We start from the raw sequence: 13,877 nt of genomic DNA, 5'->3' as shown, positions 1-13,877 counted from the left end.
GCTGAACAAATTCTCTGCAGTGTAGAAAGCCCCCTTTGTCTTGACAAAAATTCGTGGAATTCGACACTTATGACGTCATGACATTCACTTGGCTTATTTTTCCGCAGGTAAAAACCACCACATGTCGGTTATTTGATACGATAGGCACGATAACCCGTTTGTATTGCTGTTGCAGCCGCACAGGTTTGGTACATTTTATTAGTACAAAATATTCTAATACCTTTATCCAACTGACAGCCTTGAACACAAAACACATTCAAAAAGGACAACGGTTTTGAAAAAGCACAACGGCTTTATTTCTCTCTCAAGCTCTTAACAAGGAAAGGGCGAATATGATCACATATCAGGAAGGATACTGTTGGATCTGTGCCAGAGTGCACTGGTCCTCTGACAAATCAAATATGACTCTTAAAAGTACAAAAAAAATAAGCGTCATGGCGATATCTTGGTGTCGGTACAGTAATAGAAGTCGAGCACGGAAACCAAATGCAGTTTCTCAGGTGTGTATGAGGTTTCAGTGTCCACCTGTCCAAAAACTGACAGGGTCCTGTCACTGCAAAAAGCAGGAAAGCCATCACAACGTCCAATAAGCCAATCCACAAGTTAAAGCAGTCCACCCTGTGAGAACATAAGTGACCTTTTAAACATTTATCATTTTATTAGTGATACAATATATAAATCAAACATGTTTGACTCCCACCCTCCCCGACTGACCACAACTCGGAATATAATGAACAGGTATGCATAATGTAGACATCAGTGACAAAGATGAGTGAACATTTTGTAGTGTCATGGAGCATTATAATAAGCAGTAACATTTCTAAACCTTTATGACATCGGAATAGTAAATGACTTTCAAAATGTGACAAAAAAAAAAAAAATGCACACAGATCACATTTTTCAAACAAAAAATAAATGCTTTAATATTCCTTCTGAGAGCCCAAAGCAACTGCAACGTTCACAAAAAAAATGTTACACGAAGATAGTACATTAATTCATCAAGCATCTAATCCCCCTCCATTATCATCAAATTGTAACAGAAATAGATATTTGGACCCTGATTGAGAGTTCTAGTTAGGTTGCTTTTATTACCCGGAGACTTTACATGGTGCTGAACGTTCACTAGGGAGGTATGCCTACTAATTTCTTCACTAACCTCCATCTTTCCATCGAGTTGTGTTAACTAAAAAAAAACACAATACAGAGAAGTGTTTATAATAGCTCTAGGAGAAAAAGCTAAAATACTCCAGGAGAGGGATATAAAGTCACTTGACATGTATCAGATGTGATTCAGATTTCAACTCATTACAACCAAATGGATAGCGATAGAAATAATTTGAATCAGCTATTGGGATAGTACAGTAAGTCAATGAAGCCCACCCTCACTCCCCAATACTAAAGAATAACTCCACATTTTTTGCCAGCTTGGTTGATCAAAACCACACACACACACTGCAGCGGCACATGTCCACTGACTTCAGAGCCTTTTGAAATGTTGTGACGGAATCCTGGATCAGGCCCTGCGGTTAACCCATGTTCAGCACATCACATGCACACACTGCATCAAAGCCAGGGAAGCTTCAAATGAGGCAACATGATTTCTCTAAAATAGGAAATACATAAAGGCGAGAGTCACATAAAAGCAAAAAAACTGCCTTAAAAAAAAAAAACGGAAACATTTTCTAACAATCTAAGCAGTTTTGTCACAGTTCACGTGCTGTGTGAAGTACCCTGGGAGGGTGACACACCCCAGGTCACGCCTTTCCACGTCTACACACAATGTCCTCAAACCTGGGTTTGAAGGATTTTTATTGAATAAAAGGAGTCCTTGAATAGAGCAAATAGGAGATGACGACTAAAAAAAACAATTAAAAACTCCACAGTTATCAGCGAAAAATGACAAAGAGTTGGGGGGGAGAAAAAGGTGCCGCTCTGCAATTCATTTTTTAAAACACTTATAGATCTGCTTTCTTGTGGTGACATGTCAAGTGTCTGTCTCATCTACAAGGCTACAGACCAAAAAGGTAAGTACAGTTTGGCAAAAAAGGGGTGAATTACGACAGTGAACTATCTGCAGGAGCTGGCCGTTTCCTTTTTCGGACTCTGATGGCAAGCAACACAGAAAACGTGAATTTCTATTCTCTTTTTTGTTACCATTATCCTTCTCTCAAAATGGATATTAACATTAATAAATAAAGACGACCTTGAAGAGTCTGCTTAGAAGAGTGTCCAAAACTATTGTCTATGTATATATTTATATATATTTATATATCTCTATATGTGGTGTTTAATAATAATAATAATAATAATAATGTCCGGTTCTGAAAGTTGGTGTCAGGTTCTGGGAGTTGATACAGTATGCCTGCCCTTCAGTCTGGCGCCGACCTGGGGTTTTGTGAGAGAAGGCTGAGAGATGGGCCGAGGGAGGAGGCAGGGGTTTGCGTCTTCCAGAAGCAGGTTTTGTGAAGGTTAAAAGGAGGTTTAAGGTCCGTTGCTATGCCTTGCCCTCTTCCACTTTGATGACTCTGGTGCATGGTGCTGGTTTGCCCTGCCAGCCGGGAAGGGGCTCCTGGAGGTTGCTGGTCATCAGGCAGTGCCTTCCCCTCACCCACCAGCTGGCGCCTATCCCACAGGGCTTTACTCGAACACACACAAGAAATTCAAGGTTAACATTTCATATGGTTTTCAAATGGGCAACAAAACACTGTTACAAGTAGGGCAGTGGCGATATCAAATTAATTCAAATGAATGTTCACCAAAGGCCAGTACCACAAGTATTACATTTTTTATGATTTCGTTTTGACGAGTTTGTTCTCATGTCTTTTTGGTGTGGTCTACATCACTCCTTCTGTGCCATGTACCTTTCCCAGTTCTCACACACACACACAGTCCCGCACCCTGCCACTCACAACAAGGATGAAAGACCACTTCTCCCTCTGACAGTTTCAACTCTATTTGCATTTGAGGTTTGGTCCAACAGAATCAGTCATATGGACACCGAAACAGACATTTGACTGGAAAACGTAAAATGTTTATGTCTGAATTCTCAAAATTGAGCGCAGAGCAGACCCTACTAAAACGGGAGTATCGATTAACATTAATTCTGGAAAATTAAATGCTCAGTTTGTCGTGCACGGCATTACAGTACTATGTACCGCTAGCAGCATTTTAGCCAGAGTGTTGTGCTAGCAGTCTAGTCTGTGTTTTATACATTTGCAATGTGCATAAAGAGGCATTTATACAAGGAATTGTCAACTCGTTCTCATTCTGAGAAATAAGCATCTTATCCAGGTAGACCACTTGATTTCAACATCTAAACAAAGTGGACAGGCTAGCATGCTGTTCAAACAGGTGGAAACGGACAGAAGGATTACCTTGATACCTAGCAAATATATCCAAGTTCGCTAGACTTCAAATATAAAGATTAGCTGACTTCTCACGAACACGTGGGTTGAGAGATTGTGTTGATTTTCTATAATGCAATCACCTGCTACAAGAAGTTGGTCATTATTAGTGGAAGTGCACGGTTCTGTTAAAATTTCTAACAAAAATTGCATTTTCATAGACTGACATGACAGCCAGATGTGATTATTGCAAAAAGGCAGGTTAAACTATTTTTATAAAATAATGTAATTAGTAGTGGGTCTTATGGTTGTGGACGGTTTATATTTAGCCTAGGTATACTTTTACAAGCTCTGAAATCATTACACTATTTGAAATGAAGTGTATTGACCTTTAGTTGTACAACAAAGCTTAGAGAAAAAAAGAAGAAGATACATATCATGAATCGCCCATAAGTTTGCCTTTTATTTGATATGATTTTTAGGCCATATCAAGGGAAATAGTTAAAACATTGTCTTAATAGCAAAAATTGGACACCATAAAAAAAAGCTATTATCAAGCATCAGTCCAATGTATTGTTAGCAACAAGTATTACGCACTGAAACATATATATTTTGATGTCTTCTGACGACTATAAATACAGAAAACCAAACAACGCATATGCCAGTAAATGCTTTTATGTACCAGCAAGCATGTGCCTACATGATTAGGCTTTCTATGTCTATGAGCGCCATTCAGTCAAAAGCAGTTCCCCAGGTAAGCTCAATGACAAATTCATCTTGTAATGAGAGAAATCATACTTCAGGCACCACATTACTGGTTATGACTCAATATAATGTGGTCATTAATAACTACAATAGTTCACAGCAGTACATCCAGAGTTCATTCAAAGCCATCTATAAAGAGAGTTCAGGCTAACTTGGAAAACTACTAGTCACTTGGCAACGAACATGGAGGAGAGTTGAGGTGCTGCCAGTGGCGATTGAAGTCACATGACACCCTTTAACCAATCAAATTATGTTTAAGTGATAATCCACAGAAACCTACAATCTGACATAAACAGCAAGGACCAAACTATCCACATATGGCTCTTATTACATACATTTGCACATTGGATTGGAGAAAAACAAAAAACAAATGGATTCAAATCAAATTACCTGTATTTACAGTGGATGGCTCACCTTCATGCCATCCTCCGGCCCCTTGACGGAGGGCTCGGGGGCCAAGGGGGGGGTGGAGTGGGGGGGCTCGCGCCCAGGGTTGGGATAAGGGGGGGAGCGGATGATGACGGTCTTGTTGACCTGCATGACAGGTCTCTGGATGGGGGTGGGGAAGGGGCCGGTGGTGGGGGGACGCATGTGCATAACCATGCTGCCCTGAGGAGGAGGAACCTAGAGGGCGGAGACGGCAGGCAGGGAAATACACACACTGTTAGCATGGCAACATGGCTCAGTATATCTGCATGGTTATCTTTAGGCAAACCTTGGGGGTAGTGGAGACTTGTGCAAGGCCGCAAATATTTTCCACAGAAAGAATACCAAAATTATATGTAATAATATTGCTTTATGCTCATGACTCAAAAGTACCTCAAGGTCTTGAGTGGCCGTTTTACCATTGTGTGAGAGCAGTTCAAGGTAGCTGCATGACAACACTGATCAGTCATTTAAAATGGTGCAACAACATCAGTGATTTAAATAAAGCAGAATGATTGAGTGTGAGGTTTCTATAACCTTGCCGTGGAGGGGGCACAGCGGGGCCTCAAACCAGCCGGTGGCCGGGTCTCTGTAGCAGCAACTACAGGTCAGGCCAGGGCCACTGCAGGCCCAGCCTCGTTGCTGAACAGCCTGCATGGAGGTCGTCTTCTGTTTCCAATGAAATGGGAGGGGGAGGCTATATGAGTGTGTGTGTATAAGCAGCTGGGATTGTTTGAGTCATGACCGTTTGTGTGTGTGTGTCATGCCTGCTAGTGTCAGAGCAGTGTGCAGTGCCTGTAAAATTGTGTTTGTTCATATGAAAGTGTGTGAAGTGCTCTGGAGGACCTTGATTGATTGTAGAGTGTGAGCAATAACTAGTGCGACCATTGTGTGTGTATGTACCTAATGTGTGTATGACTATGTGTTGGGTCATACCTGCTGGGTGTAATGTCCAGGCACGGGGCCAGACGGCTTCCCACTGGGGCTGGCAGACCCTGGTCTGAGGGGAGAGAGGGACAGAGATAGATTTACCATTACCTTTCAATAACATATATTTAAAAGTCACTTGAATGCCATTATATGACCCCTAAATGTTTCTTAAATTAACTTTTGAACTAACTAGAAGAAAACAAAAAGCATAGGCAGATATTATGTCTGTTTCTAAGTCCAAAAATGTTACTGGAAGCGAACCATGTAGAATCCTTTGCCATGTTACAATAACATGAACACGTGTTTATAAGGATACAAACTAAAGAGTAGCCGTGTTGCAGTCTAACAGCTTCCGGGTGACATTTAGCTGTTCCAGCTCACCTGTTGTATCCTCCGGGCATGCCCTGGGAGTGATTGGGCTTGTCAGAGAACTGGAAACCTTTCATTTCCATCTGGGAGGTCTAGAGGATAAACAAACAAACATCCATGTAAGAACTTCTCAATTCCATCTATTAAATGTTGTGGCATTAACGTCATAGTTCACCCAAATGACAAATTCACTCATACGTTTTTCCTTACCTTGTAAGTAGTATATGGACCAGTAGAGATTGGGAAATTCTGCGAAAACATTCAAGTAATTGTGATTTAGGTGAACTTTCCCCTCTATTTCAAAGGGATGGATTTCACTTAATTCAATGCGCATTTTTTCTGTTTATACATGAAATGTTTCCAAATCCAACCTAAAGCTAACATTGACCAATCAAGGTAGTTGGGCTGTATCATTGTTGGAAGGGACACTTGGTGGGTCTCTGGCTCTCACCTCTCTGCTGCCGGTCATGACTGGGGGCTGGGAGCCAGGGGGGAGCATTCTGCGGGCAGCTCCCACGGAGAGGTTCTGGCCCTGCTGGAGCTGGATGGACTGGGGCAGGATGAGGTGCTGCTGGGCAGAGCCATAACGCAGCTGAGAGCCCGGCAAGGGCATGGTCACCTGGAGAGAGAGAGGGGTGATCAATGCATCGGACTTTGAAACATTGAATTATGAGAGTATGTTTCCATTAAAAGCCAAACTAACTGTTTTCCTTCAAACTAACACAAGTGTGCCACAGAGTGGCTCCCCTTACCTGGATGAGCTGGGAGTCCATGAGCTGGGAGGAGCCCATGCCAGGGCCCTGGTTCATCTGGCCGTCATAGACCATGGCCTGGCTGCCATTCATTGGCTGGTAGTGGGAGCCAGACTGGGGCTTGACCATATCTGACGGCTGCATGCCCGGGAAGGCCGAGTAGGGCCCCTTGAGGGGGCCACCACCTGACAGCACCATGGGGCTGGGCTGGGACAGATTGGGGTGCATGTATACCTGGGACCTGAAGGAGGGAATGGAGTTGAACATCTCCTGGGACTGTGAGACGGGCAGGCCCCCCCGGAGACCAAGCTGGGCCTGGGCCTGCAGAGAGGTGTGCAGAGAGATGGGGATCTGCTGGGCAGCTGCCTGCGTGCACACATGGGAAGGAGTGAATTATAATATTACAGTTGGTGTTCCGCTGCCCAGTGTAGTTTTGTTGATTATTGCCAAAAAGAAAACCCCCAATAAATGTGTTCTTTATTAAAAAGAAAAATGGAATAAAATCCTGTAAGACCCTATACTTGTGAGTGAAGTACCTGTTGGTAGCTCTGCTGCTGGGTCATGGTTGGGGGCACCAGACGAGGCTGGCTGGGAAAAACATGGCCGTCCAGATACAGCGGGGGGATATGGTTACCTAGAGAGGGAAATGCAATAATGTTATTTCAAAAATTGTAATAATAACACACAGATGTAGATTTCATACAATGCATAGTCCTTGGCCAAATATACCAATAATGTCTGTTAATGTGTCTGAGTGTCCCTTTACCCTGCATGGACATGGAAGGCGCCACAGAGGCCACAGGCATGGGCACCCCTCCAAAGGAGCTGTAGCTGACCCCACTGGAAGAGCCTACGGTGCAGGGGGGCTGGGCACCAGCGGCAACCCCACCAGGAGAGCCCTGCTCAGGGAGAGACTGGGAGTTCTCCCACGCCTTACGGGCTGACTCCATCTGAGGAAGAGGGCCGAAGGGACGCAACTGTTTAGTGAAAGTACACCAAAAAAACATTTTGGAGTTTACCAACGTTTTTCTGATCTGACATTTAGCCAGGTAGGTTATTGAGAATTAAATCTCTAACAAGACTGATTTGTGGAAAGTGAGAGGTAGTGTGATAGAGGTGGTGTACCTTGAGTGTGAGGTCAGCGCTGGGGAAAGAGATGGGGTTGAGGTTGATGCCAGGCTGCAGGTGGTCTCTACACAGCATGGGGATGGCCTGGGTCAGGGCCGGCTACACACAGACAGAAGTTAACACAACTAGTCAATGACATCTTCTGTCCATTTTACATCTAATTTATATTTATTTAATCAAGCCACTTCATGGTGAAGCAATTTCAAGGACTCCTTTCAATACCCCACCCTATAATTATGAGGTGACAATGGAAATCTGGTAGTACTCAGTGTATTTGTACTCACGTTGCTGGCAAGGGTGACCTGTAGCTTGGTGACAGGGTTGGACACAGGCACTGGGGTGGACCTGGGCGGTAGGCTGAAGTCAGAGTCCTTGGCGCTAACGCCAAACTCTATGGGCGGCACGGGCAGCACCGTGTCCGCGTGGAGGTTCACGCCATTGACAGGTGTAATGGACCCGCCCTCCAGACCCTCCGAGCCCTTGCGGTGCTTGAGCGAGCGCTCGTTGCCGATGGGGCCGGGCTTGTGCTGCTCCTTGCTCTGCTCAGGCCCCGCGTCAGAGTCCTCAGAGTTGGGCTCACTGCCCGTATAAGACACCTGCTTGGTCCACGAGTCTCCTCCAGATGACTGGACTGACAAAGCTAAAGGGTATAAAAATAATGTAAGAACCACTGGAGTCAAAGATTTTCTTTAACACAGTTGAAAACACAATGTTCATCTGGATAGAAAAGCAGAGTATGGGCAACAGACTGAGTTACTCAGATGGGGTGGAAGATGAGTTGTGAGCACAGGGGTGTTGCTCCTACTCCTACCGGAGCTGTTGGTCTCCCAGATCTCAGTGCCCAGGTTGTTGGCAGAGAGGCCCTCCTCTGGCGGATCCATGGTCATGCCACCCTGCTTCTTGGCAAACCGTGGGGGCATCTTGGAGGTGATCGTTCTGTTCTTCACCGACACCTGCAGTGTGAGGTAGAGGAAGACATTTCTTCATAGATGAAGTACAACATAGCTGCTCAAGGGGCCGGCAGGTAGCCAAGTGGTTAGAGCGTTGGACTAGTAACCGAAAGGTTGCAAGATCGAATCCCTGAGCTGACAAGGTAAAAATCTGTTGTTCTGCCCCTGAACAAGGCAGTTAAAGCACTGTTCCTAGGCCGTCATTGAAAATAAGTGACTGAAAGTAACTGACTTGCCTAGTTAAATAAAGGTAAAATAAAAAAATAAGTCATGTACAACTATACAATTGAGATATTTCTGAAAAAACATTTAAAGTATTGCTGCTTGCAATAATCCATTTGAAAGTTAGATTTTACTCAATACAGGGTCTATTCTCGAGACACCCAAAGCCCTTGTGCCCATTATTTCAGATGCATTTAAATGTTTGGGGATTATTTTAATGTTCTGTCAATTTACCGGAGCTCCATGTTCCTTCCTCCTCCTGTCGTCTTCCTGTGGAAGACGACGCTGCTGTTTCTTGGTCAGGTCCTGGAACCCATCTGGACTGGAACACCCAGCATCCCCCTCAACTGGAAGACATACACTTATGCCATTACAACACACTGTGATAGGAAATATGAAAATAAAATTGACAAAAAGACAACTATGGAGCACATTAAATCAGTCTGTGGGCCGCATCTGGTCCATGGGCCACAAGTTTGAGAACCCTGGTTACATTTGAGCCGTGCTTTACTATGAGGTTGGTGCCTGGCACTCACTGTGGTAGCTGTTGAGGTCGTACTGAGACAATGGTTCAGCCAGGTCTCCCTTCACAGACCGAGTCCTCAGCTCCTTGTCCAGCTTCTTCCCTGAGGGTTCGTTGGGCTTGTGGCCCTCCTCAGACTGCTCGACACAGTAGACTAGGCCTGAATCCTCTTTGTTCCTGCAGAAAGGGAGACACATTCCATGAGTCAGGTGTTCCCATTAAAGGGTGTTGCTTTTAAAAGCTATTGTATCATGATGCCATGAGGATGTTTTGGAGAAGAAAAAAAAAATATATCCACAGTTTTGTTGAACATTCTCGCACCAAGTTAACGTAAGCCAAAGTTAACACAGTACTCACCTCCTATGGTTGGAGGCCCCTCCGTTCTGCCAGCCGTCATTCCTGTTGCAAGAGGGCAGTGCGCTGGGGTTCTCTGAGGAACGCGTCATCTTGTTCCCTTCCAGTAGGGCCGGCTCTCCCTTCCTGTTCTGCCGGTCCACCAGGGGGCGCTGGCTGGAGAAGCTTCTTTTGGCCAGCTCCCTCTTCTCCACAGAGCCAAGCTCTCCGTGGCCAGAGTCTGAGTGCACATCTCCACCGTGGGCTTGCTGCTGCCCTCCACCTCGCTTCTCCCTCCAGTCGTTGAAGTCGCTGTTCTCCGAGCCAGTCTCCCAGTCCTCAGCCTGGCCATGCTGACCACCGGACCTCCCTCCCCCTCCGGAGTAGTGGCCACTGGGCCAGCCGTCTTCTCTACCTCCCTCCTTGGAGCGGCCCGGCCAGGGGTTGGCGAATCCGTACGATCCGTTAATATACTCGTCACTGGTCCACTGGCCGCTGCCGGGCTCCCTCTCTTGGCGTAGCCGGCGGAAGCGCGGGGGCTTGTCCTGGCGGGGCGGCCGCCGTCTTCTCAACTGCTGTTGTCCAGGGTTGTCGTTGTCTATGTAGTACTCTCCCTCCAAGCCACGGTCCTCTGTGCCATTCTCCATGACGGAACCGGTAGAGCCGGTAAACTTGGGGGTGTATTTGAGGAGCTCGCGTTCTGCAGGTGGTGGTCTTCTGGGGAAGGTGTCGGTGCCCGGGCCATAGCCGTTCTCCTGCATGGGCCCACCGCTGCTGCCGAACTGTGTCCCCCGGCCCCTCCAGGTGGAGGTGTCTCTGGAGCCATTGTTGAACCCCCGGCCGGTGTTGTAGCCCCTGCCAGTGTCGAGTCTGGGAGGCAGAGAGCGGCCGCCGAAGCCCCTGCTGCTGGCCTTGGCTTTGTCGTCTCGGGCGTCGCTAGCCGCCTGGTCTTCAGCGTACACCTTGTTCGACCTCCACGAGTCTCGGTCAGCCTTCCTGGTCTCTCCCTGCTCTGGGTAGCAGACACCCTCTCCGTTTTCAGAGCCCTTCTGGCGCCGCCGCTTGGGCAGCTCCTCGTACTCGGAGGTCTCGCTCAGAGTCTCACTGACGTTGCGCCTCCTCGGCTTCCCCCTCTGCAGGTCTTCCAACTTGACAAAGTCCCTGGGCAGTCCTCTGCCTCTGCCTGGTCTCTGGGCTCCAGTGGCGTCCCTGCTGTTATTGTTGTAGCTTCCTCTGGGGTTCTCTCCGCCTCGGCCTCCCCGGCCACCTCGGTCTCCTCTGGAGCTGAACTCCCTGAAGCCGCCACGGCTTCGTCCTCTACCCGTTCCCCTGGCTCCGGCAAAGGCTTGCTCCTCATCGACGAAGATCCAGTTGTTGCGTCGTGGTGCGGCAGGCTCCCTGCTCTCCTGGTCGTCTCTAGAGGACTGGCTCTTCCCGCTGTCCCAGCTGCTCTCCTTGGGCAAATCCTCACTGTGGGGACTGGATGGCTGCTCTACTTTAGCAGGGGCTGGTGGTTGGTGTTGCTTCTCTTCTGGCTGCTTCTCGATAGCAGGTGAGGCGGAGCGTCTGTTACTTACTAGGGGCTGGTTGTCTTTCTTCAGGTCATATACATTGGTGAGCACTTCTTTCTCCAGACGGTAAGGGACTACCTTCTCCCCGGGCTCGACTTTGGGCTTCTCGTTCTCCTTGTCTTCCACTTTGAGGGCCTTGAGCACAGGCTTCTTAATGGGGCCGGTCCTGCGGGTCAGGGTCCTACCGCTGGTCTCAGATGGCTGGCTTACACTGCTGGCGGAGGTAGTGGTGCCAGGATTAAACCACTGGTTCTGAACACCAACACCACCTTCCTTCTTCTGGCCTCCATCTCGCCTCCAGAAGTCTGAGTCAAAGCCCTTTTCCTTGGCTGTGTCGAAGACATCGTCGCGGTGGTCAGTGCTGTCCTTCAGGTGCCCGTCTTTGGGCTCCTGTTTGGGGTAGCCGCCGTCTGCGTTCTGCTGCTGGGGCCGGCACAGGGCTGTGGAGAGCAGGCCTTGGTTGTGCGAGTGGTGGTCCCTGTCGGGGCCTCTGCTCTGGTGGTAGGCCGGATGCAAGAGGTTGTGAGAGGGGTTGTCTAGGCACTCGTTTCCCCTCTCTTCATACAAGTCCTGCTGGGAGCAGGTCCTGTCAATCCGGTCGTCTGGCTGGCTCCTGTCTGAGCTCTCGTGCTGTCTCTGGTAGGGTGGGGTGAAACTGCGAGGGGGGTAGCCATCTTGGTTCCAAACGGGGTAGGGCTCGGTGGAGGGGGCCCTCCTCTCGTGATGCATGCTGGGGTTGCAGCCCTCGTCAGAGGTGGACCCTGGGCTGTTCAAGTGGTCTGGCTGCATCAGCGGTTTCATCATTCCTACACAAAAACAGAGTTTTTTTACAGTAAGAGATATAGGATTGTTTAGGAATCTATATCAGTCTATAAAGATCGATAATGCTGTCACACTAAAAAGATAGATCCTTTTAAAGGGATCCCCTTACCATTCCCTCCTCTACAGGGTTTCCCAACCCTCTCCTTAGGACTCAACAAATCTTTCACATTTTTGTTTTAACCCTAAACTGGCACACTCGATTCAATTAGTCAAAGGTTTGACGATTAGTTGACTAATTGAATCAGGTGTGACAGTTAAACAAAAATGTGAAATGTCTAGGGGGGGGGCTAAGGAGAGGGTTGGGAAACCCTGCTTTAGTACAACAAGACTATTTTCTCAGGTCTAACCTGAAGAGTGGACAGCGTTAGGGTAGTAGTCCACAGGGGGGCGGCCCTGGGCCATGCGGGGGTCCATGAAGGGGGGCATCATCATCCAGCGGGGGTCAAAGCCCAGCACGTGTGGGGGGTAGTAGCCCCTCTGGGGATGGCTGGAGCCAGAGGGGGCAGGGTGGCCAGACTGCTGCTGCCAGTGCTGCATCTTATACACTTGCTCCTGAGAGTGGGAGGGACACAGAGCAGAAACTCATTTAGTATAAACACTGGTACAATTATTCACCTCACATAAGTAAAATAAAAAGTGACTAGCTACAGTTAAAGACCTTTTGGAATTGTACTATAAGCAGTGAGTGGGTCTTTTATTCCTGTTTTGTTGTGTATCCTATTGCTACGTATCCACCACTGAACTAAATAGAAAATGACAAGCACACCCTTCATAATACCCTCCCCTTTCCAGTAAAGAAGGACAGTCGCTACGGAAAACACCTGCTCATGTGAACTCTCACGGGCCTTTCTAGTGCCGCTGGGTGCTAATCCTGGCAGGAATTAAGGAGGGGGATTAGGGGCACGAGGGAACGGGCTGTTGCGTCGGCCGGGCGGCTCACCTGCTGCTGCTGCTTTTGGAAGCGGGGCGGGAGGGGAGAGTTGGATTCGGCCCCGGCATCGTCCTCGCTGCGGTAGGAGGCGAAGCCCGAGGTGGCCTTGTCCCTGTAGTCCTGCTGTCTGGGGGAGTGCTCCAAGAGACACTCAGCATCTGGGACAGGAGAGGGATATAATCCTACTTTTACATAACTACCTCTGTAAACCATTCAGTAAAATGCTCCATTTCAACAATAAGTGACCTCTATCTATCCATCTATATATAACTGAGAAGGTTATTGTTGCAATAAAGTATTTTCTCAACTGACCAACCTGGATAAATGTTTATTAAACAAAACAGTAATAGCAGATTGATGTTACCTTTCGTGCCGTACTGACAGCTCTCTGGGTGGTTTTTGCTCTCTTTTCCAGGGGACAGTGCTACCTCCTTGCTCTCCCCATCCTTTGCTTCCTCCTCAGACCTCGACAACTGCCTCTCCATCTTCCCAAACTTCTCATCTAGCCTCTTGAGCTTCTCGGCGCATGCGGCCAGTCTTTCCTCGCGGGCACGTCTCTCCTCCTCCTCCCTGCGTCGGCGAGCTCTCTCCACAGCCTCTGAGAGCTCAGGGGAAACAAACTTGGCCCGGGCTGGGACCTGGCGCTCCTCCTGATCTTCCAGGGGTTCACCCTGTTGGGCCATGCCCAGCCCAGAGCTCTTCTGCTGTGCCTGTAGACGGCACAGAGGTGTTACCATGGGAAGGACTCTCCATGATTTGGGTTCTGTGCTCAATGGACTCATGAATAGTCTTCTCTGAGCTACAGGTGTAC

The 13,877-nt window shown here is 47.8% G+C and overlaps 1 protein-coding gene across 8 annotated transcripts in view; it reads right to left on the bottom strand.

Moving 5' to 3' along the window:
- Positions 1–267: 267 nt before the first annotated feature.
- Positions 268–13,877, bottom strand: part of LOC109873686 (protein PRRC2B) — a 47,687-nt gene continuing 34,077 nt past the window's right edge. For 2 of the 8 annotated variants that reach the window (XM_031809616.1, XM_031809618.1), the window contains exons 12-30: positions 13,431–13,776; positions 13,076–13,224; positions 12,483–12,690; positions 9,767–12,119; positions 9,423–9,586; positions 9,121–9,233; positions 8,472–8,667; positions 7,999–8,354; positions 7,712–7,813; positions 7,353–7,536; positions 7,123–7,220; positions 6,587–6,952; positions 6,286–6,453; positions 6,045–6,083; positions 5,847–5,926; positions 5,472–5,535; positions 5,073–5,204; positions 4,524–4,733; positions 268–2,635 (exon numbers count right to left, since the gene is read on the bottom strand). In XM_031809616.1, the coding sequence (XP_031665476.1) occupies positions 2,495–2,635; positions 4,524–4,733; positions 5,073–5,204; positions 5,472–5,535; positions 5,847–5,926; positions 6,045–6,083; positions 6,286–6,453; positions 6,587–6,952; positions 7,123–7,220; positions 7,353–7,536; positions 7,712–7,813; positions 7,999–8,354; positions 8,472–8,667; positions 9,121–9,233; positions 9,423–9,586; positions 9,767–12,119; positions 12,483–12,690; positions 13,076–13,224; positions 13,431–13,776 (5,469 nt within the window). In that variant the 3' untranslated portion in view covers positions 268–2,494. Of the gene's footprint in view, positions 2,636–4,499; positions 4,734–5,072; positions 5,205–5,471; positions 5,536–5,846; positions 5,927–6,044; positions 6,084–6,285; positions 6,454–6,586; positions 6,953–7,122; positions 7,221–7,352; positions 7,537–7,711; positions 7,814–7,998; positions 8,355–8,471; positions 8,668–9,120; positions 9,234–9,422; positions 9,587–9,766; positions 12,120–12,482; positions 12,691–13,075; positions 13,225–13,430; positions 13,777–13,877 lie in introns of all 8 variants that reach the window. The other 6 variants (XM_031809620.1, XM_031809619.1, XM_031809617.1 and 3 more) reach the window with 6 other exon arrangements.

The sequence above is a fragment of the Oncorhynchus kisutch genome, linkage group LG29 (assembly GCF_002021735.2).
Source record: "Oncorhynchus kisutch isolate 150728-3 linkage group LG29, Okis_V2, whole genome shotgun sequence".
NCBI classification, from domain to species: Eukaryota; Metazoa; Chordata; class Actinopteri; order Salmoniformes; family Salmonidae; genus Oncorhynchus; species Oncorhynchus kisutch.
Note: the sequence above shows the minus strand (reverse complement) of the source record. Positions and strands in the feature narration are given on the sequence as shown.